The sequence below is a fragment of the Cyrtonyx montezumae genome, unplaced genomic scaffold (assembly GCF_038088225.1).
Source record: "Cyrtonyx montezumae isolate F1298 unplaced genomic scaffold, pur_monq_1.0 scaffold_3, whole genome shotgun sequence".
In the NCBI taxonomy this organism is placed as follows: domain Eukaryota; kingdom Metazoa; phylum Chordata; class Aves; order Galliformes; family Odontophoridae; genus Cyrtonyx; species Cyrtonyx montezumae.
The window spans coordinates 29,948,626-29,971,638 of NW_027072034.1; the positions used below are offsets into that span (position 1 = coordinate 29,948,626).

The following is a 23,013-nucleotide window of genomic DNA, read 5'->3' on the forward strand; positions in this document are numbered from 1 at the left end:
AATAATTTATGGTTAGCCAATGAGTTGAATCAATTAACAAACAAGCATTAAAGAATGTAATAACGTGACTGGCTTCTCAGTTTTGTGTTCATCTGAGTCTTACAAAAAACAAGAGCCTAGCACCACACTGCACTGTCTGATCTCAAAAACGACCTCCTCTGGAAGTCTATGCACTTGTTCAAATATACTTACACATAATCACATAAAAGGTTATGCAGCTGTTTGAGTGTGCCTCAATAAATAAGAGTAATCACCATCAACAGATTGGGAGTACATCCCAATTTTACCTCTGATGTATTTGGGATTTTTGTCTGCGCTTTCATTGGCTCATTTGTTTGTTTTCATGGAAGAAAAACAAGGCCAAAGAAACTTTTATCTGGATAAATGCAAAATCGAAGTGTTAATAGTGTATTTAAGTGGGTATTCAGGGACATGCAAATACAGCCCTACAGACAGAAAGACAGACAACTATGGGAGAGAAATTCACTGGGACAATCAACATAAAGATCACCTTTACTCAACCCTTACATCAGGGAAAAAAGGCTGTAAAGGATTTTGAGAGGTCATCTGGTCTACCATTGTCCCACAGTAGCAATTTCCCAATATTCTGGTCAGCACCAGTTACATACAACATATCAGTACTAAAGATGGGAATCTACTCCAGCACTTCAGAATCTTCAGTAAAAGGAAGCTTTCCTTCATAACATTCCCCATACATTTCCCACTGCAATTTAAATCTATTAGTTGCAGTATCCGTACTAGACATAAAGAACTATTCCCTCTCTCTCAATTTTTTATTTATTTACAGATTTATGTGCCCAGGCAGCCCTCTTCTCCATACTAAACAAGTCATGTCTTTTAATCTCTCCTTATCAGTTATGTTTTCCTGGTCTCTGACCATTGTGTTGCTTTGCTCCAAATTTACCTCAAAAGATGAAAAGAACTCAGCTCCACAGGAAACAGAAACCTTCCAGTTTCTGCACAGACTCAGTATACCTCTTTAGCTCTATAATGATACTTGATATAATGATAGACAGATGGAATTTTTCCTACTAAAAGAATGACACATGTTGCTTACACCTTACTACTAACAGTTATTCTCTCCAAAGAAAAGAATAATCAGATTAGTTCAAGGAAATTAAATCAAAATGACATCAGCTATTACCATACATCCCACATTCCTCTTCCTTCGTCTTCCCTGTTAAGGACTTCAACAATCACCTAGCAAAAACACCACCCGTGCGATGTCTAGTTGTGAGCCATCAAGCTGCAACTGCTTGACTCAGGACCACATTTAAACCAGTGACAAGATCTCTTCTAGAGAAACAGCTGGTCCAGGGACATTGTTCATCAGTTATTGTAAAAAAGCACACTGATTAGGCAGGGGCTTTTTGCCTTTTCTCTTTTTTTTTTTTAATTAAGTTAGATACACTGCCAACACTGTCATAAAAAAAACACTTCCTCTAATTGTGTTTAGCTGATCTAAATGCCTTAAAAATCAACAGTCTTAATTATGGACCCCAGTGCATCCCATCAGAAGACAAACTGGGGAAAAAAAGACTTAAAAAATTATGAGAACAATTAGAGTGATTTAAGGGAATAAATCCCACTTCAGGCTACTCAGACTCTTTCTTATATGTATATGGTACTTGGGGGTGGGGAGAGGAATTACAGCTATTTCTCAGAGCAAGCAATTACAACAAGGCAAATAGCAGATTCCCAACTACATTACTCTCTTTTCCCACTTTATATCTTAAGATAAAAGTTTTATGTTTGACTTTCCTTTGCTGACAATATAAAGATATAAGAAAATATATAAAAAAAAGCTGCACTTGCCAAAGTATACATCTACACCCAGCCTTTCTTTTTAATTACTGACATTTGGGGATTTCCAGGAGAAAGTGTTCTCACTTTTGCTATATGCTTCTTCTTATTCTATTTCATTCTGCACTTGGCTACTATAACCTCACAGGAAGCACACAAGATAAAGGAGAGGCCTGAACATCAGATGCTGGTCTCAATTAGTTGCAGCTCCATGATAAAAAAAAAAAATGAATTCCTAATTCCAGACATCTGGGTGGCAGTGCAAAACTATGCACAGACAGCTGCAAAATGGAGTTCAGAACCAGAAAGTTTAGGGAAGCTCCAAAAAATACTCCAGAAAGAAAGGAGCATTGGCTGTGCATTCTTTTATGTGGCTTGCCTTGATGGAGATGCTTTCCTATATATACAAACAAAAATCACAGCACTAATACTTTTACCAATACAGTGCTCTTAAAACAGGAAGGAAGATCATGCATACCCTTTACCCCCCCAAAAAAAGTGTCTGTGGAACATTAGACAAACACAGTAAGCAGAAAAGTAGTTTAGAGTATTGAGAAGAGTTAACAGAACACATATACACATGTATTTGTTACCATAATGACTTTTCCACAATTTTGGTCCTGAAAACCTCCTCCTGGTCCAGGTTTACAGTACAGTAGCAATCCCTCATCTTGTTTGGCCCCGGGTATGTAGGAAGATTTTTGGCTTCACCTACAGACAAGAAAGAAGAAAAAAAAAAGATAATATATTTTTAAGAAGTTGCCTGTGTATTAGTCAGCTATCAAATAATGCAGAATCAGGAAAAAGGCTGAAGCAAAATGTTTCCCAAGTGGTAAGTCCCTATTAATTGAGCAGCAGCATTCTGTTTCCATGGCAGCAGCTCCTGACAGCCCCCAAGTTCAGAGTTCAGCAGCAGCTAGGATCAGCAACAATTCAGCTTGTTGCCTCCGATCTGTTCGCATGTATTTGGGAGCATATTGCTTCCTTCCAAACTTCTGTTTTCATCAGTCCACCCATAAGATGCCAGCAGCACAATACAGCCTGCTGATTTGATCTTAAAGACATTATTAGAACCTGGCAAACGAGGACTGACCCTCAGCACTACTGATTGCCCAGATGCTCAGATGGAAACAAGACACTTCAGTCAGTCTTATGCCACACATCAGACTTTCAAGCACTTGGATAAAGCATCCAGCACTTCAGAAGCTGCCTCAGATCCTCACACAAAGGTACCATGCAAGTCACTAATACTCTTCATATTGAATGTTTGTTTCAAAACTGCAACAGGAAACGTGTGTATCCTATACCACAACAAACAAAAACAAGAAGAGGAGGAGCTAAGGGTAAGCAAGAGACGACAAAACATATGAGCAAAAAAATCAAGAATAAAACAAGTTCATCCTCTATGTAGTTATTAAAAAACAAAGCTGGATATTAAATTTCCTTGGCAGACTGATGAGATCAAAACTCTCTGCCAGGAAAGTGGGTATTGCTCCCCAGGGCTTTGCTAAAGCACCTTAGCACTACCTGGATGAGTGCTTTGAATGTGAAGGACAAAACCTAGAGATAAGGCCACAATGCGTGTGGTGACTAGGTTGTTTTTTCCTGGAAAAAATACGAGGAATAAAGCACAGAAGTACAGACCAAGGGAACAAAAGTTTGTTTGCTAGTAGGGAAAGGAACTCTAAAATGACAGTAACAACTATAACTTTTCATTAGATGTCTGCAGTTCAGCTTCAGAGTACTTTGCTAGGCATGTGCTTTTCCCAGTCTCCAGATCCCAAATAGCTTTACTATTAACAGAATCACCTTGCATATTTCAAGCCCATCTTCAATAAAAGCTTACTTTCTCCCTTCTGCAGGATTGTTCAACAGCAAATCTGATGCAGAGTGCATGTAACTACTGAAGAACTACTGCAAAGAAATATTAAGCCAAGCAGTACCTTTGGCTGGTAGGAAAAGCATGAAGTAACACATATTTCATGTATCAATCCCTCACTTTGGTTTTCCTCCATCTAAGTTCACTCTCAACTCAGCTGATGCAACTTGCTAGCTTTCTTCTGACTTCCTCTGGAGCTGTGAGACACAGTATTAAAAAAGCTGGCTTCACAGTAATTCACAGGTGTGACTAGAACATCTGTTAGCATACCCAGCATGGCTCTGAATTAAGCCACAGTGTTAGCAATGGTTGAACTGCAGCAGCTCCAGCCAAAAATACATATACAACCTGCACTGAAGTCTGTTCTGCTGTGATAAAACTCCAACTTTTACTTTTCTCAATCTGAAGTCAGGCTTCAAATGCACTAGGCTCATAAAGCTCTGTGCTCTCTGTGAAACCACGTGAAACCAGCCTCTACTCTGGATGACCGAGTGAAGTTCCCCAGGGAGAGAGCACGTGGTGACATTATGAGTTTCAATACACATACAATCAGGAGATCTTCACCCCCAGGGGCTGCCATGCTATTCTCACAGCTCTTCCAAGAGAACAAGACAAAACTCGTCACGCTCAAAACTGAAGAGGAAAAGAAGTAATTCCTCTTTTTCTGCACTTTTCCCGCTCTCCGTTCCAACACAAATGCACACACAAAATTACTTCTGGGTTCCATGTGCTTGATTCCTAGGCAGCTTTCTGATGTGCACAACAGTCATTTAAGGACTTGATGCTAAGACTTAATCATATCAGACACATCGTATCTAAGAACCATATTTTAAAACTCGATTCTCATTGTTAGTACACTCAGAGAAGAAAGCCCACCAATATTAAAACCTGCAACGCGAAGGAGAAAAACCAGCAGCATTAGCCAATGCCTGCAGTCTGCAGAGGAAAGACCACCATCACAACATTACAAAATAAGACATGCAGGTATTCCTCCCATGTGAAGAAAGAAATTACTGTAAAAGGCACCAAAAAGCCACTGAGGTCAGAACAAGGGATGAATTGACCAACTCAATGGATTAATCATGTTACTGACTTGAGAAGGAGCTTGCAAAAAAAGAAATGCAGTTTATTCCCAACACTGCCAGCAATCAAAGGCTGTTTAGATTCCTCTAGCACTGACTAGCTGAGAATGAAAAATCTGTCAAGCTTTCAAGCACAGCTAAAAATTCAACTCTCCAGCCAGACATTTTATGTCAACAAATGTGCTCTGTAAGAGCTTCAGTTGCTCTTCGGATTCCTCCAAGACAAAAATGTTCCTCTAGAGTGCTGCTTCACTACCCCCAATGAAGCTGAACAGTTGGGTCAGTATTTTTTTAGAGAAAAGAAAGCAAGCACAAATCACTTGATACAGCCAAACAGTTGCACACCATTTCTACATTCCAGATCTAATGAGATCAACTGATGTGGGCAAGAATTTCATAGTTTAACCTATCTATATAAGGTAGGATTTTTCATCGGTAATATTTTTAAGACACAGCTCCACTCTTTTTCTCTCTCCGTATTTGGGAGGCACCAGCATGACAGATTTTAGAGAGTTTGCAGACAAAAGGTCAGAACACTCACCGTTAAGACCTTCTGCTTTCTTCTTCGGCTAATAAGAAAAAGAGTGTTTCTTAATATGTCTAAGACTTGACAATTTAACATGGATACACTTTGTTCTGGAGTGTAAGGCTCCCATTTGCTCCCTGCAAAGTAGAATACTTGATATAAGTTTGCAATGGTTTTTCCCTCTATCCCTGCACACTTTTAATATAGGTGATCCTAATTGATCTGAGTAATGCACTCAGCTTAGCACTGAGTAGCTAAACTTAGCCAAACTAAGTTCAGCTATGCAAATAGCTCTCATTAGGTGTTTTGGATAAGTATCTAAAAAAAAATAGACTATCCAATACTGAATTCCTCACTGACCTACTATTTTCTCCTCATGAATGGGTTACTACAGTCTAAAAATGGACTACTGTGGCAGCACAGACAGCTTAGACTGAGCTAGGCACAGGGCACGCAACAGGCTGCAACAAGAGGAAGAAACAAACTCAGCTTCCTTGTTCTTTCCAGTGTCACACGTTCTTGTTCTAGCAAGACACTGGCAATAAAAAGAAGGGAAGGAAAAGAAGGAAAAAAAGGCTCTCCTGTAAATACCATAGAAAAGAGCACTGCTTGGACGCTTGCGAGCGTGACTGATGAAAACAAGAAAATCTCTGAAGATATTTATGCAAAGAAACAAATATATCGGTACACGTATGTACGCATTTCTGTATGGTTTCGCAACCTTAAACTCTTAGAAGTGCCAGGTATTTTTCACTGAATGTAGATACTTGGCATCGTCTCATCTACACTTTTAAATATTTCCTCAGGTGCAATTTTCTGGAGAGCAGAGAATGCCTGACTGCCAGACATCATTCCTAACCTTCTGGAATGAAGTTTGCTCGTCCCATGCTTCTAAGTATTAGGTCATCTCCACATACCCGCCAATCTAAGCACATTCACAAAAACTTTGTGTCAACAAATTTACCTTGCTGTCTCTTAACAGCCATATACTTGATTTTTTCAGAATAGCATCGCTTCCCTAACTATTTTAAATAAACAGCAATCAATCAAGCAAACAAACAGAAACCTCACATCCAAAAAAGAAACTCAGTAAAAGCAGCTGAGCTTCCATTAGCGCAGCGTTTCACTTCAGAGAGTACACAGAAAGGTTTGAGTACAGGAAAAAAAATAAAGAAGTCTGAAAAGGGCAAGATATCCAAACCAGCAACAACAATTCATTTTGCTGCTGCCTTGTTCGGGAAGCTCTCTCCAAACAAGCTCTTGGGTAAGCATGTCAAGAAGAAAAACAGAGCAATGATTTGCAACAAGAATGAAAAGCTGCTCCTGTCTTCTGCCAGGCTCTCTACACTGATACAGATGCTGGCACCTGGAAAACAAAACGGCAAAAACCCATAGCAGAATCTCAAACTCCTTTGAAGTTCTTACTCCTCTGAAAAAGCCTTATTCCTTCAACAGCCAGAAATCATACAGAAACAAAAAAAGAAAATGTGTACATACCAATGGATCTGATTCTCTACCAGAATTTATGCCTAAAAAATTCTTCATGCACAAACCCCAGCATACATGTAAAAATTAGGATGCTACAAAATCATCGTTAATGCTTACATTAAGTTTAATTAAAACTGAAAATATAGTACCACTCAACAGTAATTAAAGCATGCAGAAATACCTGGCTGCACTTCAATTTCAGGGACTACATATGGATTTAAAATGATCAGAAGCTGTTGTGCTGAAAAATAATTCCTTTTGATATTAAAATGGCCATAGCTGGAAAGTGGGAAACCACTTTTGATACCAAATAGTTAATGTGGTAATTACCTGAAATTAACATAATGTTTGAAAGCCTAGTATGCACTTATACTCGCACATAATTCCAACAAGTTGGTAAAGTGCTTATAACTCTAAGGGGAAACATGCAATTTATTTCTGCCTTTTCAAAGAGGAAAAAGCAATGAAAAAAAACCAACCACAGTTTGAAGCCTGAAAGAACACAGTGCTACTACGGAGTTATGTAAGTCCTCTCTACTGTACTTCTGTAATAAGTTAAAAATCAGTACATGCTTTTCAGGCAATATATGTTAAGCGTTGAAACTATATAGGTCATTCAGCCTGAAAATGCAATAAAACCAGAGAATTCATCACTGCTTCACCAGATATTTGCATTAAAAAAAAAAAGAGAGATTTGTTTTAAAACAGCTGTGATTAGAAACAGCCTATCTGCTCAACAATCCCTCTTTGCTTAAACTGTGGACATTTACGCAGGCATACACTTTGCTCTCATGAAGAGACAGATGGCATTAGATTTCTAAACCAGGTCAAAAATAGCCATCTGTGAACAGATTTCGATGATCTGGAAAATGAGATTTTTAGATGACCTGTTCTTAATGTAAGCCCTTGCCTGCCAGCCTCTTTCCATGTGAAATGATTACTATGTTACAGAACTTAGGAGAAAGCACTTCCTCAACAAAACAATAGAGATGAGCTGGGCCCTCACAACTGCCCCAGAACAACTTGATACCGTTTCAACAAGTAACCAGCAAGGAAACAAACCACGGCATATTATTTAGTAGGTTTTAGACAAGAGCATCACCTGAGAACCTCCTAGCATCAACCCCAGACCCTCTGGCGCTAAACTGAAGACCATTACAGTACTAATGCTGGATGATACCTCATCACCAGAAACTACTTACACCTATTTAGATGTAGTACTTATACAGAAGTTCTAGCTCCATCTCAGATCATAGACAGAAACATTTGGCATCCACTAAGATGCCTTTCGCACAATCCGCTTCAGCATTACAGTGTCATACTGCTATACTGCCACCCTGCCCACTCACACAAGTAAACCTAATAATCAAGGAACAATTTAGGTTGGAAAAGACCTTCAAGATCACCAAGTCCAACAGTCACTTCGACCTAACAAACCCCGTCACTAAGCCATGTCTCTGAGCACCACAACCACACGTCTCTTAAATAGCTCTGGGGATGGTGACCCCACCACCTTGCTGGGCAGACCACTCCACAGTCTAACCATTCTCCCCATGAAGAAATTTTCTCTGGTATTCAATCTATATCTCCCCCAGCACAACTTGAGGTCAACTCCTCCTGTGCTGTCACTTGTCACACAAGAGCCTGACACCCTCTTTGCTGCAACCTCCTTTCAGGAGGATGTAGAGTGTGACAAGGTCTCCCGAGCCCCAGTTCCCTCAGCTGCTCCCCACACACTTGTTTCCTAGTCCTTTCAACAGTTTGGTTACTGCACACATGCAATCAGCTCAATGCCCTTGTAGTGACAGGCCCAAAACTGAACACAATACTCAAGATGTTGTTTTACCAGTGCTGCGTACAAGGGGACAATTACTTTCCTGAACTTACTCTACATTAGTTAGGAATCTTCATCTAGGTCTTCCTCTGATCCAAAACATGTACTGAGACAGAAGAGTACAGGCCTTTCTATAATCTGCAACCAAAACTAAGCCTAATCAATGATAGCCAACACAGCAGATAGACTTGGACCTACCATCTGAATGGCTAGTAGCTGCATTCCCTTTTTCCTGCATGGTTGTAAATACACTAGTTCTCCTGCATCACTGATTTCCAGGCCTACTACATCCCTGAAAGCCCATTACACCATCCAAACAGCTAGCCTTTACTTTTCTGGATGTCATAAAAACAGCTGAGGATATTTTTTTATTGTAGAGCAATGAGTAGCTCCAAGCTGGCATTCTTACTTTTCCCATATGAAGCAGTGAACACAGAGGAAACTCAAAAGATCCTGTAATGATGTGTAATGATAATTGCTCACAGCACAAGGGCTGTTAATCAAATCCCAGAGCTGGGCAGGAAAGATCTATGCAGCAAGCTCCATGAGAGATGCTCTCGAAATGAGGAGCTGTAAGATAATTTGATTTTGTACGACAGGAGAAGAACAATTCTCCTTCAACTGATTAATGTAACTGGTTGCATGCTACTCGCCAATATATGTTTAGCATGGGGAATCGAGTTTCTCTAAAGATTCCCTCGGGACAGTAACTTAACTCTACAAAACAAAAAAAATATACAAGTCCAGCTGCGCTCTTTACAAAATAGAAGCTAATCTGTGTAAAAGAACACTTGAAGAGATCACTTTAAAGGAGGATATTGCCAGGAAAGAGGTGGTCTGAAGGAGTTTTGATCTCAATTCACAGCTTTCCTGCAGCACGCTGAGGTAAGCATTCCAAGTTTCTTTGATGTGACTTTCTTCTATTTCTGCAGAAGAGCTGATGAATTAACCAAACTGACTCTTTATCAGCATTGATACAGTATTAGAGATAGTTTGCCATGTACTACTTTTCAACCCAGCTTGTATTTTGAAGATGATACTTCGGATCAGAATGCATCTCATGTGACTTTCCAGCTGCATTCAACAGAGACTCTTGAGGTTTTTCCTACCAGTTGCAGTAAAGTAAGGATTAGATACAGGTTGTTCTGTGCCTCTGCATCGTGACCTTCACGTTGGCTGGTGGGTTGTGCACAAGGGTTTTTTTTTATTATTCTTATATTTTTAAATAGAAAAAAAAATCAGTTTCCCAGCGTTTCTAAGGACCATCTCTCAGCACAGCTGAAGTCACTGAACATCTGTTGTGGGAGGCCATGAGGGAGAGAACGAGGGGCAGAGGAAGTAACTTTAAACAGGCCACTCCGTCACGGGCAAACAGCTAGCACTTTCAGCTATTTTTGGAAGAACAGTATGAGGCAGGAAACATAAGCCAGTGATTTACAACTTCAAGCAAAACGTGACCAAAATCCAACATCAGTTCAACTGCTCCCTTCTGAGAGTTTCTGTGCTCTGGTATAACTATCTTCAGGCAGTTGCTTTTGAGCGAGGTGCCTAGTCATCACTGAAAACCAAAAGTAATGTTCTCAAGGACATCCACATCAGTGAAAGTTTATGTGAAAGTAAGTATCTGTTTTCTCCTAGCACACACAAAACCAAAATCCACATGACAAAAAAAGGTAATTTTATACATCTGCATATATCCTCCCTCACTCCTTCCCCCCCCCCCTTTTTTTTTTTTAATGTAGATCAAAAAGCCACAGCTGTGTGGGAATAAAAGCAAGCAATGAAAAAGGAATAATGCCCCCACTCTTCCAGGACATTAATCACTTCTATCACCAACAGCAAGCAACTAAAAGCTTTTACAGTAACATGAAAAATAGGAATCTGTCAATGGTTGTCTTTTGCTTAGATTAAAAGCTAATAACAAAAGATGTAACTGCTGGAAAGTTGAAGCTGTACCAGCAACGTTAGGAAACTGTAACTTTCATCTAATGAATGACTCTGTTGTCCATAATTGCTCTTGCTTTAGAGCTACTCTTAGAACTGCCTTCACTAACCAAAGTTTCACAGCATCAAGTTTAGGTCAAGTTCATTTTGGCCATCTGATCCCACAGCATTCAAAACAAAACCTAACTATTGAGAAACAGTGACTCAGAGCACAGCAGCTTGAGGCAATACTGAAAAGCCCCCAAAAGTTAGGGATTAATTGAGCACAAAGCACCTTCCTTCATACACAGAATACCTCCTATTACAATATTTGTCATCACTAAGGAGAAAGCTTTTGAAACCTCCCCAGCCTGCTTTGGCCTCGCCTTTCTTCAGAGTGAAAACAGGTGCCTTCCTGCAAGAAGGTCAAACTCATTTTTCCACACGAAGATTCAAACCCAGAAATCTCCAAACTTGAAGTAATTAATAACTTCCTGTAAAGCCAGGCAAGACTTTAACTAATAAAAGCTTGACATGGCCTTAGTACTGTGCCAGTCCACCTACACATCATGCATTCCCTTGTACACAATGAGCATTTTATGTACTAAAGAAAAAATTAACAACAAATCCTTCACTATTAAAAAAAAAAAAAGGAAATAATCAACAGTTCTAAGATCATATGCTTGTTGAGGGGAGTTGAATGAAAAAATGAATAATTCAAGAAAAATCTAGATTTTCTAGTTGTCACTTTGGCTGACAAACGCTATACTGCAAAGATGCCCTGGTACTGAACACAGTACTCAGATTAAGGCATTACATAAATCATTCACAATATTGGTTTGGCCTCAGTTGCTGGATCCTCATTTACAATCACGTTTTTTTCCAGTAAAAGTAAGATTTATTTTGCTGTTGAGAAGCCTGTACTGCACAGATGCATGCTGACAACACACAAGATTTTATGTAGATGCTGCTAATTTCTTCCCGCTAGTTTGCAGTCCTTACTCTCCTCATTACATTTTGAGCAGCAAACAAGTATTTGAGCTTGATGAACAAATCGATCACATGCCAGTTTGAAATGCTGCACAATTAAACGTTAAGACTGCAAATTGGCAAGGAACCATCGGAACTGATTTGCAGACCTATTGAACTAACTGTGGAGAGAAAGCAGACGACATGGCTCCACTCTAAAGTCCCGGCTGCCTTAGCTACCACTACCACAGTTTACCACACGTATTTCTAAAAACAGCTAGATACAGAACAGCCACACACTGACAGAACTGGACCGTGGCCATCCAAGACCTCAAACGTTCAATTTGGCATGTCAGCAGACTCCATAGAGACTTATTTTTAAACAGTAAGATTCCTAACTTGTTGCTGAAACAGAATTGTCAGTAAGAAAATACAGTTTCTTAACTGTATTGAGTCAGGGTAAGCTACACGTAGGAAGGAAATGACAATGCCAGCTACCTGTCTTCTGTGTCTGCTCTTCGCAGACATCTTCCAAAAGTTCTGCCAGACCCCACATGCCCACCAGCACATTCCATCAAGTCTAATGGGGCCCAGGGACACGCTGGGAGTTCTGCATGAAGATCAAGTACTCTGACAAAACTTGAAGCAGTAACTCATTTCCAAAGGGCAAACGTTTCTGTGTAATTCTATCTCCCCCATTTCCTAATTGTTTCTTGCTTTCAGAAGACAAAAGTGCTTTGCTAGCTTAAGTATACTTCAAGAAAAATGGGTATATTTTGGCACAACTTCAATAAAGTACCTTTTTTTCATAAATCAATGACACCATCCCACCTTCCAAGAATAATATATATAACATCCAGCTAATCTCTTACCATTTTTGCAGCCTACTCTCAAAAACATTAGAACTGTTTATTTCAGATTCATACAAATTGAAAAGTATCATTAATGTCCTTTGCTTATGAGTTAGCGTAACGGAGTGATTTGTTTCCCCTTTCCAGCATCACCCATTGTCCATATCAGCCTAAAATACATGAGCATGGACCAGCCTGAGTTTAAGTCATTGAAAATGTCAGGCTTCCAAGCTGATAGGGTACCTGCTTACTTTTCAATATGAGCTATATGATTTCACCCACAAGTCTCGTGCAGTGTGTGGAACTAGCTGACAGGTGTCAAGCAAAACTGTGGAAAAAAAACCACAAAAGCCCACCCTAAGGTCCCAGTCTCCTGGATGGCGGTTCCCTAGGGGAGAACCTTTCAGGTAAAGTAAGCTGACATACAAGAGAATACCTAAGTGGTCAGTCATTCCTGCTTGACCTGAAGTCCCAGGGTCAGAGCTCCATCTCAAAGCAATTCACTTCAGCGATACCTCAACACACTGCACCAAAAAATAACTGCCAAAATACAGGATCAGATTCTCCTTCAGAATAATCCTGTGTAATACAGGCAAATGAATTTCAAAGAAATACAGGTTTGTTTCATTTCAGCAGTTATACAGAAAAGGGAGCAAGATTCAAAGAGAACCCGTGAAGAAGCAGAGCTCGTTGGTACTCATCCAGAGGGTAAGCATTTTTCAAAACTGCCAATAATTTTTGGAAGCTGGGCATTCCCTGCAAGTTGCTCATGCACACCCACAAAGTTCATCCAAAGTTGAATTTTTTAATGTCTGTTTAGATACTACGTGCATCTGTTTCACAGAGAATGACAGAAAAACAAGCAACGTGAATGAATACATCCAACGGTTCTGAGTGCCTGATAGCTGCAGAGTTCAACTGCAAACTGGGGGCAGAACAATAACTCCACAAAAAGCTCCGTAAGCAAAAGAATGCCTGTTTGAACTTCCTGCACATAATCTCATTTTCTACCTCGTTGGTCTGCACCTCTGCCTGATTTATGAGCATTTTCTTATCAAAATACTGTTAACAACTTAAAAGATGGAAAATATTGCTGTTCAAAAGAGCCATAATCAAAATTTAATGCGGAACATTAATTCATCTTCCCTTCCACTCAGGCTTTCATCTATGAACTGCGACAGCGTTTACTTCATTTCAGCAACTTCCAGTACTCCCCTACTTTCCAAGGCACAAAACAGTCATTGCTTCCACTTCAACATGATGCACTACTTAGGTGCCTGCATTAGCATCTACTGTTCATGCAGGCTTCCCCCTAAGAGGAAGCACAAACACAGTTTTGTTTTTCTGAATTACTATTTGAAGAAGTTCCTCTTGCTGTCCATTGACTAGACAGCAAGCACAGCCAGCTGCCGGCCCTGCCCAGGCAAAGCGCTTGCAGACACAGAGTACACAAGTTCTCCTGGCTCTTCTTACTTCTGATAACCACCTCACACTTTTTGCATGGGCAGTCTTTCAGGTGCCATTCCTCACAGTGAACCAGCACCCATGAAATCTTACACTGCCAAAATAGAGAACTTCAAGAGCCTTCATAATAACACATGTCACAGTAGGGACTGGAAACCGACAGCACTGTCCTAGCATCATTTGAAATGTCCATCTGATTTCAGCTCCATCAAGCATTTCCAGGTAGCAACTCCACTGGGTGAGTTTCTTTCTCAAATAACACTACAAGTTTGATAAAAATCACGTATTGTTCTCAATAAAAATAATTTAAAAAAACCAAAACGCATATATTTCACAAAGTTCACTGCCACTGCCAGAATTTCAATGTTGGTTTTGTTGTTGTTGTTGTTCTCCTCAGCAGTACAGTGAAGGAAGTCCAATTTTCAGCTTGATTTATTTTAGCACACTGCACTATTAGGAACTTACCTGCATTACTGTTGACTCCAAGAGTCCTGAATTTAAGAACACGCTGATTTCAGTGGGACTCCAACCATGCATTGGTTACCAGGACTAAAACATTTCTAAATAGAATTATTCTGATCTCAACCAGCAAGCAGAGGCAAGGGAAGAAAAGGAAAGAAAGAATAACCACCTCATAACTGGTCAGCAAGGCATCAACCTGCGGAACAATTTCTTTTTTAAACAAGATTTCAAACGGTGACTAATCTGATCTCCCTGAGAGCAGAAGTATCACATGAATCTTGGTCTGAGGAATAAAACCAAGAACGAATGACTCACTGTGCAGGCAATGTGATGAGAACCAAATGCAGGACTGTCCAACTTCAATAACTGCAGGAAGAGGAAAGAAGTGTTTACTTCTTCACTCCTCAGCCTCGAGGATAGATAACGCAGGCACAGCAGTGAAGAAAAACAAGCAAGAAGAGGCTGAGTTGAGCCTCATCATTTCTTTTAAAAACAGTGATCAAAACCACAGGGTTCTGGAGTTACTTAGATGTGTAGATGTGAGTACATGAAAACGCTACAGGTACAAACTGTTGAGATTTTCAAGAAACACCTCAGCCAAAAATACAATTTCCCCCTATAATTCCTAAAGATGCTAATATGATTAAAATCCATATTTACATAGAAATTTATAGCCTTCCATGAAATGTCCACAATCCAGCTGTTGTTTTTTATATGCAAAGTATAGAACAGGATATTAAAAATGGAAAGTGACCTACTTTTTCTAAGCTACACAAAGTGTTGACGTCATGAAACTCAATCAATGTTATTTTTCTCATTTTCTTATAGTTCTAGCTTATCCGTTAGTCATATGAGCTGCAGAAGAGGGAGTAAGCAAAACTTACTGTCTGTTAAGCATTCTGGATCTGTTAAGTGCTCTGCGTACTTCCAACTAGTGACAAAGCTGCATTCAGCTACTTGTACAAAGTGAGGGAATTAACGAATGCACACAAGAGGGACAACTGGCAATTGCTTTGAAATACATACTCAAACTTCTATTTTTATTAGCACAATTATCTCCTAACTCTGCCTAACACGCCACAAACATGCTCAGATGGCTTCATTAGCAATGGTCCAACTGAAGGGATGAAGATGACACACCTTCTCAAAATGAGTGAGCCCAAACAAATGTTCATCCAGAAAAAGGTGGGAATAAACTTAAAAAGGAGGGAGGGGAAGCAATAGGGTGGAAATATAAATGCAAAATAGATTCAGAAATGTTATGCTAATCTCAGTTAATAAATCTAACACTGAAAGCATTTCCCTATCTAACCAAGGTCCCACTTCACAGTTCCAAGGAGACACAGCTAACCAGTGGCAATGCTTTGACCACTAACATTGCCTGCCACGTTTCTTGCAGATGCAGCATGTACTAGTTCTAGCACCGGCTTAAAAATCAAAAGCAACAAGTCCCTCACATTTATTCAAAGGGTGAACTCACACAGTCAGTGTCGGTAAGCACCCACTGGCCGAGTTATACCTGTGCAACATCCATTAAATTTTAAGCAACTTCCCTATGTGAATTCACGGCTCACCAAAGAATCACAGACTGCAGTCAGGGAGCACTCCTGACAGTCACGTGTCCGATGAAGCCAGCTTCTGGATTGTGTCACACACTTTCACGGACAGTAGGATAGTTTCGCACCGACATTTACAATAAGCAGCTGCAAAACTTAAAGTGTGCAAATAGGCATGCATAACCAAAGGCCATTTGCTGGATAAAATGATGCCAGTTTTACCTTTTAGGGTAGAACAGACTTAGAGACCACAGATGCAAACCTGTGTGCATGCGTAGTGAGTATTTTTAATGCTGGGGGATGCATACGCCAGCTATTTGGCTAAGGGAGAAGATCAATGCTTCTTTAGAAAAATCACCAAGACTCAAAAGCTGTTCAGACACTGTTAATCCCTTCCTCATGTCCACATCGTTTCAGAAATTGTCCTACTTGTCTTTGCAAAGCAATACCAGATAGCAGAGTTCTTCTGTGCAAGAAGTTTGTATCCCCAAGCAAGACGTTAGCTCTTTCAGTTAAAGATCTGGACTCCATCCCAGTTCTGCTGCAGACTCCATCTGTGCTTGTGCATAATAAGGCAGACAGCTAACTCCTGTACTCAAAATACCTCCCTCTGTAACACTTCATATTCGAAACACAACTTGAGTTACTCAGAGGAAAAACTGCTCCGGAGAGTTGCATTACAGTACCTGCTAATGCAACTGCACAACGCATTGCAGAAAATGCAGGTGAGGGCTAGCTACAAAGAGGCCTGTGGAAATAGCCCACCCAAACAGATGCTGCTGAGCAGCAAGAAAAGATCGACTACACTCACTGGGGCTCAGAAGCCTCTTGCCAACTCATGTGACAGCACATGAGGAGAAAAATCAGACACAAATTAGGATTTACCAACACAGAGCACGGGGAGCCAAAGCATCTGGGCCCTTTGAACAAAAGGATAAGGCAGACAAATGGCTTCCAGTAACCAAAAGAAGAAATATCTTACTGCTTGCAGGATACACCTCCTAGCAGCACTGCTACATGCACAGGGAGGTGAAACAGCTCCCAGAGGCTTTACTGTACAAATCACAATGATTCAGATATGAGAAAGGTACTACAGGAGTTGGAAAGCAAATTGACCAGAAAAGCTTTATGACAGCAATCACTTTAACAGCATTTGTCTTTTCCCTCATGGAAAGGTGCCCGAAGCATGCCGCACCAAAACACTGGGGCACAGAGACTCCAAGCTAATGGGCACAAAGAACAGAAGCACAGGACAACACAATCCCAACAGCTCCATCAAGGTCTAAGTTCACCTCTAAATTCTCCAGCACTGTAATAGCCATAACCCCCCACCCTGTTGTCAGCAGGTCTGCAGATCACTGCCCTTCTAGAAAGCAAACTATTTGTGAATACAAATATTAAAAACCTTCAGCACAGGGAAACTTCTTTTTTTCATAGCTCCAGATCTAACTTTGTCTGAAATTGAAGCACTCCCACTGCAATTTCCCAAGTGAAGTCGAGGATACAGCTGTACATGGGAGAACAAGCCCAAGTTTGCTACTTGAAATTGCCCATTAAGATGAGCAAAAATAACACTCTTTAAAAAATTATATATGTATATATTCACTTAGGTGATAGCATTCTGGATCACTGATATTTGTACATGTCCTTGAGAGTTTTCATTAATCTGAATTCCTCTCCTTTGAAAGCCAAATAAAGCAGAATGGGTTTGTGTAATAGTATGTTCTTGGCACATATACGATACTCCTCTGGAGGAAGACAGCAAATGCTATTTAATAGCATAAAATTGGCAGGAAATCTCAAAGGCAAGTATTGTGCCTAATTTTTAATATTAACTGAACGACAAGTCAGATTGCACTGCAGTCTCTTAAATGCTAGAATTCCAATCCTCATTCTGCCCCAAAAGACAAAAAAGCTAAAAGGGATAACAGCAGGCACTTCCACACCTGCTTCACTAACAGTGCAGTTTCACAGCCACTTGAATCCACCATTATCCAGCTGATGCACTCACCCATCTTCCTCTTACATCTTTGCACATGCTAGATGAACTCATGTTGCAGAGCAGATTGGGCCAGAACAGAACTTCTGCACCCGTTAGCTCTAGCTCAGGAGAGGTTCCTAATGAAGTCATGCCACATATATCTGCCTTGTCACATGAGGAGGGCTGTAGGGAGAGCACACGGGACAGAACATAAAGAGCTTGTGTGACCACATAGTATTAGACACTATTAGACACACATTTCTAACAGGTTTATGGTATGTGTGCTCTTGAAAAAAATGTGAGGTTGCTGTCTCACAGCAACTTGGACTACAGGCTCACTTTCATGGCTATTCTTACTAGCATTGTTCCATAATGCCGTCACCTAAGGACTCAAAAACAGCCAAGTCTCTAGCCTGTTCAGTTTAGCACAAAACAAGAAGCCACTCTACTTACAAACAGGTCCAAATCAACCAGCGTCCTTCTTACTATAGCTGTACACCACCTGGGCACCACTTGATGCTCTCTGCCAGTCAGCCTCCACCACTCTCATCACTGCTGAGCCCTCTCACTTCAAGTAACTAATTATCCACCAAAGGTCTCCAAACCCAGTAATACATTTAGACAGGAAGTACTGAAGGAAACCTATCTGTGCAAAACAATACTGAGTCTTGTTCATACTGCAATGCTGAAGCTCAAACAAGCTGCTTTAAATATGATTTCACAAGGCTTCCTTTGACAGCCGACTCATATACATTCATTTGGCCTTCCCTTTAATTCAGCTGAATCACATTATCACTTTGACTGCAGATTATGATGTGCAGCATCTTTCCTCGGATCCTTCACTGCTTACTAAAACGAAGACTAAAATACAACCAGAAAACCCACAAGGGAATCATCTGCTGGCCACATCAAGGGAGCTTAAATCCCACTCACTGCCAGCAGCACTCATTCTCCATCTGAGAACGAAGCATTTTCCTCAGAATGGTATTTTCTCTGAGTTTCTCTCCAGCTGCCCCCAGCACAGCACCCAAGGGGCAGAAGCAGCACAGAGCAGCCCTCTGCATGCACGCTCTATTTTGCCAGAGCTCTCCAGCTGTATTGAAACCCAGCTCTGGAGGACGCACACCAGAACCACTGCTCTGCCAAACCAAAACACAGAACGGTTCTTACCATAAAACCACTTTTCTTCCTAAATGGAAGCATTTATTCATCCTGGTACACAGGCAAGCTGAAGGTAGGCAGACCTATTAGACTTTATTAAAAATACTGTCTTGAGATTATTCACAACAGCTGTTTCCTCTTCAGGCTAGAGGAAAGCAGATGGCAAAATAACAAGAGCTAGATAATTTTAAAAAATTAACTCTAAAACATGGCACTTGTACAGGATTTCTTCCACTCGGGCATCTCCAAATGGGATAGTAAAAATAAAATAAAAAAAACTGCTGCCAAATGTTATTTTGCTAGTAGAATATATAACAGCTTGATAGCATAATTAACATACTAAAAACAAGGGCAGAACAAAGAATACATCAAATTGCACAGAAAAAAAATTGCGGGTTGCACAGAACCTTAGATCACAAAGCTGTCGCTCCAGATTCCCTACAAAAACACTCTGGACGTAGTTTATCACCTCTCTCAAACACCTATGGAGCCTAAGATGGGTGTGGAAAAGATGGGTGTGTTCTTTTCAGTGTTTATTTGCAACTTCAATCATGATGCATAAGAACGGAGAGCAGCATGAAAAACATTTAAAGCCGCACTAATTATCCTTGCGAACATAACGAGGGGATTTTACTTGCGTCAGTCTGGCAGCCCAACAACTGCATTTCACACGCATTCCTGAAGAGCAGAACCAAAGAAACTATAAATACATCCCTATTACATTTTAAACTCAGGCTGAGGGAGACCACATATTACTGAGCTACCACATGTTGAAACAACTGTTGAAAAGTTTCTAAAAATTCCCACCAAAACAGTGGTATTTCTTGACAGGCAGCCGTGAGTAAACTCTACTGGTTGCTCCTTTCACAGGACCAACTGAAGAATAAGACAAAAAAAAGAACACTCCGGACAGGAACAGAAGCTGTGCTCCTCAGCACACCCTTCAAAGAAACACAAAGTTTAGGGGAGTGTGAAAGGTTTCCCTTCCCCCCACTCTTAGCCTTGAGGTATGGCATTAGTAGAGCCCTGTACTACCAGCCCAAGTTGTAAGTCTCAGTACCATACATGGGAGAGCAGTAAGGGAAACACAACTACAGTTCATCATTTTGTGGGTACACTGTGTCTCAGAAATAACTACACATAACTATTCAACCCTAAGGAAAGAAAGAAAGAAAACAAAACAAAACCCACCCCCTACTACATTCCAGATGGCTAGCACATTTAGAAACGGAGATCATCTGTAACTCTTCTCTGGGGAAACTTGACCATATCATTACTAGTGTGACTCAAGCTATGATTTCTGCAGTAGTTTTGAGCCAGTACACCTCAAAACTGTGGAGCTTCAGGTTGGGTGATATACATACGCATCAGCACATATATTTTATTATACACTGCATATAATAACAAGATGTACTACATTTATATAACTACCTACCTGATTATATACTACAATTATGTAATTATAATATAGCATACTTAATATTTAAATACGGCATAAATTATACAGAGATCCATAAAACCCCCATACAACTTTCAAGCAACTTCAAACTCTGAAGCTCCGTGCAGCACATTTCAACAACTTCAGTTTCATTTTTGACAGAACCTATTTCGCTTCTTCTGCATACAGCTTTAACTGAGCCACAGGTTTTTCCTTCTACCAGCAATATCAAATATCATATGGTGGTAACCTTCACATTTTGCACTAGAAAATGCTTAGTGTCTAGAATAGCCTAAGTTTCTGAAGCATTAAAATCCAAGCAGTGAAGAGAACAATGGCAGAAACAAAGACATTTCCTCCCACACCACTTTGTCTTTCTGACCTGCATTCTAGAGGCAAAAGATGATCAGATTTTGCAACCTGACCAGCACTTTATCCAGTGTATTTGTGATCTCAAGTAAGAAGACAGTGAAGTCTCAGACAGACACGCTCACGTATTCCCTAGCTGTGACTGTATGAATCAATTTCTTCTATTTATGGAAAGCGCGTATTAAATTAACTCTTGCGTTGGCATTTATCATCCACAGGCTTCATTCTCAAATTCACGGGATATCCTCTGTCCAGCACAGGCTGCCATTCCAACGGAGTTGTGTAACTCCTGCTGGCACGCCTAGACAAAGTCGACTCAATTCCGCATTACAGATTTAAAAACCAACAAATCACCATTCGTTTGCTAGCTGCAGAACTCAAAGGGATGTTGTGACTTCCATTCCCCAGTTCCAGTCCCACTCCAGACCAGTTTAAGTGGTACCTCTTCCTTTAGCTTGTTCCCCTTTGTAAATGCAAAGTAGATGTAAACACATTTATCTAAGATCTGACTTGTAAACTAGAAGCCATCTTCCTAATCCTAAGCGCAGACTCTACCTTGTTTTCTTCTAGAAGCAGAGGTAATGTTGTAAGTCAAACCTACATTCAAAAGAAAAGTGATGGGGCACAGCAAGCTTCCTTCCTCATTCCTTTGCTCTCCTGACAGATCCCCATTAGTGATGCTTGATGACAACTACCTGTATCATATGGGCTATCTCTAATAAAGCTCTCTCACTTATCACTCAGAAGTGCAAATTACAGATAGTTCACACCCAACAGAAGATGTCTGCTGAATAGATAGCACAGCTCTGTAGTCTTCCCAGCAGGAAGGAAAAAGCCACTTAACCAGATAAGCGTGTCGACTTCTCTCCACTTCCACCTCCTTGATGCATCCTCCAGCTCAGGGTACCTCATCCAACTCAGGCAGTGCCAGAATCAGCACTACACTGCAGTGAAAACGCTCTCATAAACGCCAGTACTGACAGGAAAGGCACTCTGGGAAGGAACACATGATAACTGACTGTACGCTTTGAATTCACTCTCCTTGCTTCTTGGTTTAGTGAGATCCTCTTCCACATTCTTCATACAGTGACTGTGAAAAGCTTTCCCCCACAACTGCTCTGTCATCTTCTTTGCTTAACTTGATTCCCTGTCATCACCCTACTCTTACACAAGCAAGATAACTTTAGATACACAGCAATGCTTGCTGCAAGGAATTGCTACAGCTGCCTAGTGCAGGCTTCGTGTGCATCTTAAGAGAACAACAGAATCTTCCACAGCAGGCACTCAGTCTACAACTTAAAACATCGTGAATGAGTTATTGATCATCTTAATAAAAAAATATAAAAAGATTCACGCGGATAAGTTCTTCATTCTTCTAGCTCTTTCAACTGGGGAGAATTAAAGAGGAAGACCGAGGCACTGCATGTCTACGTATAAAACACTTGTCATTGTTCACCCTTCCATGGAAGCGGAGCATTACAGGGACCAAGACGAACTGCCTTCCCCTCAAGCAGCAGGAAACTCACGTAGACAGAACCCTTTCACCCCAAGCCCAGGAGAACCACAGGTGGAGCTGAGAAGGTAATTTCTGCAGCTGCACACAGCCCTTCTGCCTGCTGCAGGAACTCCTACAGTACAGCTCTAATTGACGTACCACTGGAAGGTCTACAAAGTCCTTATGACTTTCTGTCTGGGACAGGGGAGAGAGAAAGAGAAAGGAAACAAAAGGAACATTACACTGATAGTTCCCTTCAGCTAATCAAGAGAATGGTGCTGACATGATGTAAGAGCAGGCTTGCCACAGCCCAGGGAGAAGTTAAGAACGCGCACCAGAAACTTCACAAAATCGGACATGGTTTTCAAACCACAGAAAAAGGGAAGAAGAATAAATCACTAAAAATGTCACAGAATGAGAGCTAGCTATTAGCCAAGTAGATGAATAAAGGGACAAAACACAGCTGCAAAAGGTTAGGGGGGCTTCAAGAGAATTTATTTGCTTTCCATCCCAACAGTCCAATTAGCAATCATCGTTATATACTGCAGCAATAGCTACCTAATAGCTAGTGCCTCCCACACCCCCTCTTAACCACAAATAGCTGTGGAAATACTCTCCGCACAAAGCAAGTCACAGCGACTTCGAGAATCACGGTTGGAGGTTGGCTCCCCCAGCACACAGGATGCGTTTTATTGCCACAGTCAGCATTAC

At 40.7% G+C, this 23,013-nt stretch overlaps 1 protein-coding gene across 1 annotated transcript in view; it reads right to left on the reverse strand.

The window, feature by feature from the left end:
* Positions 1-23,013, reverse strand: part of RASA3 (RAS p21 protein activator 3) — a 127,220-nt gene that overhangs the window by 90,657 nt on the left and 13,550 nt on the right. The window contains exon 2 of the mRNA XM_065741091.1: positions 2,418-2,535. Within this exon, the coding sequence (XP_065597163.1) occupies positions 2,418-2,535 (118 nt within the window). The remainder of the gene's footprint in view (positions 1-2,417; positions 2,536-23,013) is intronic.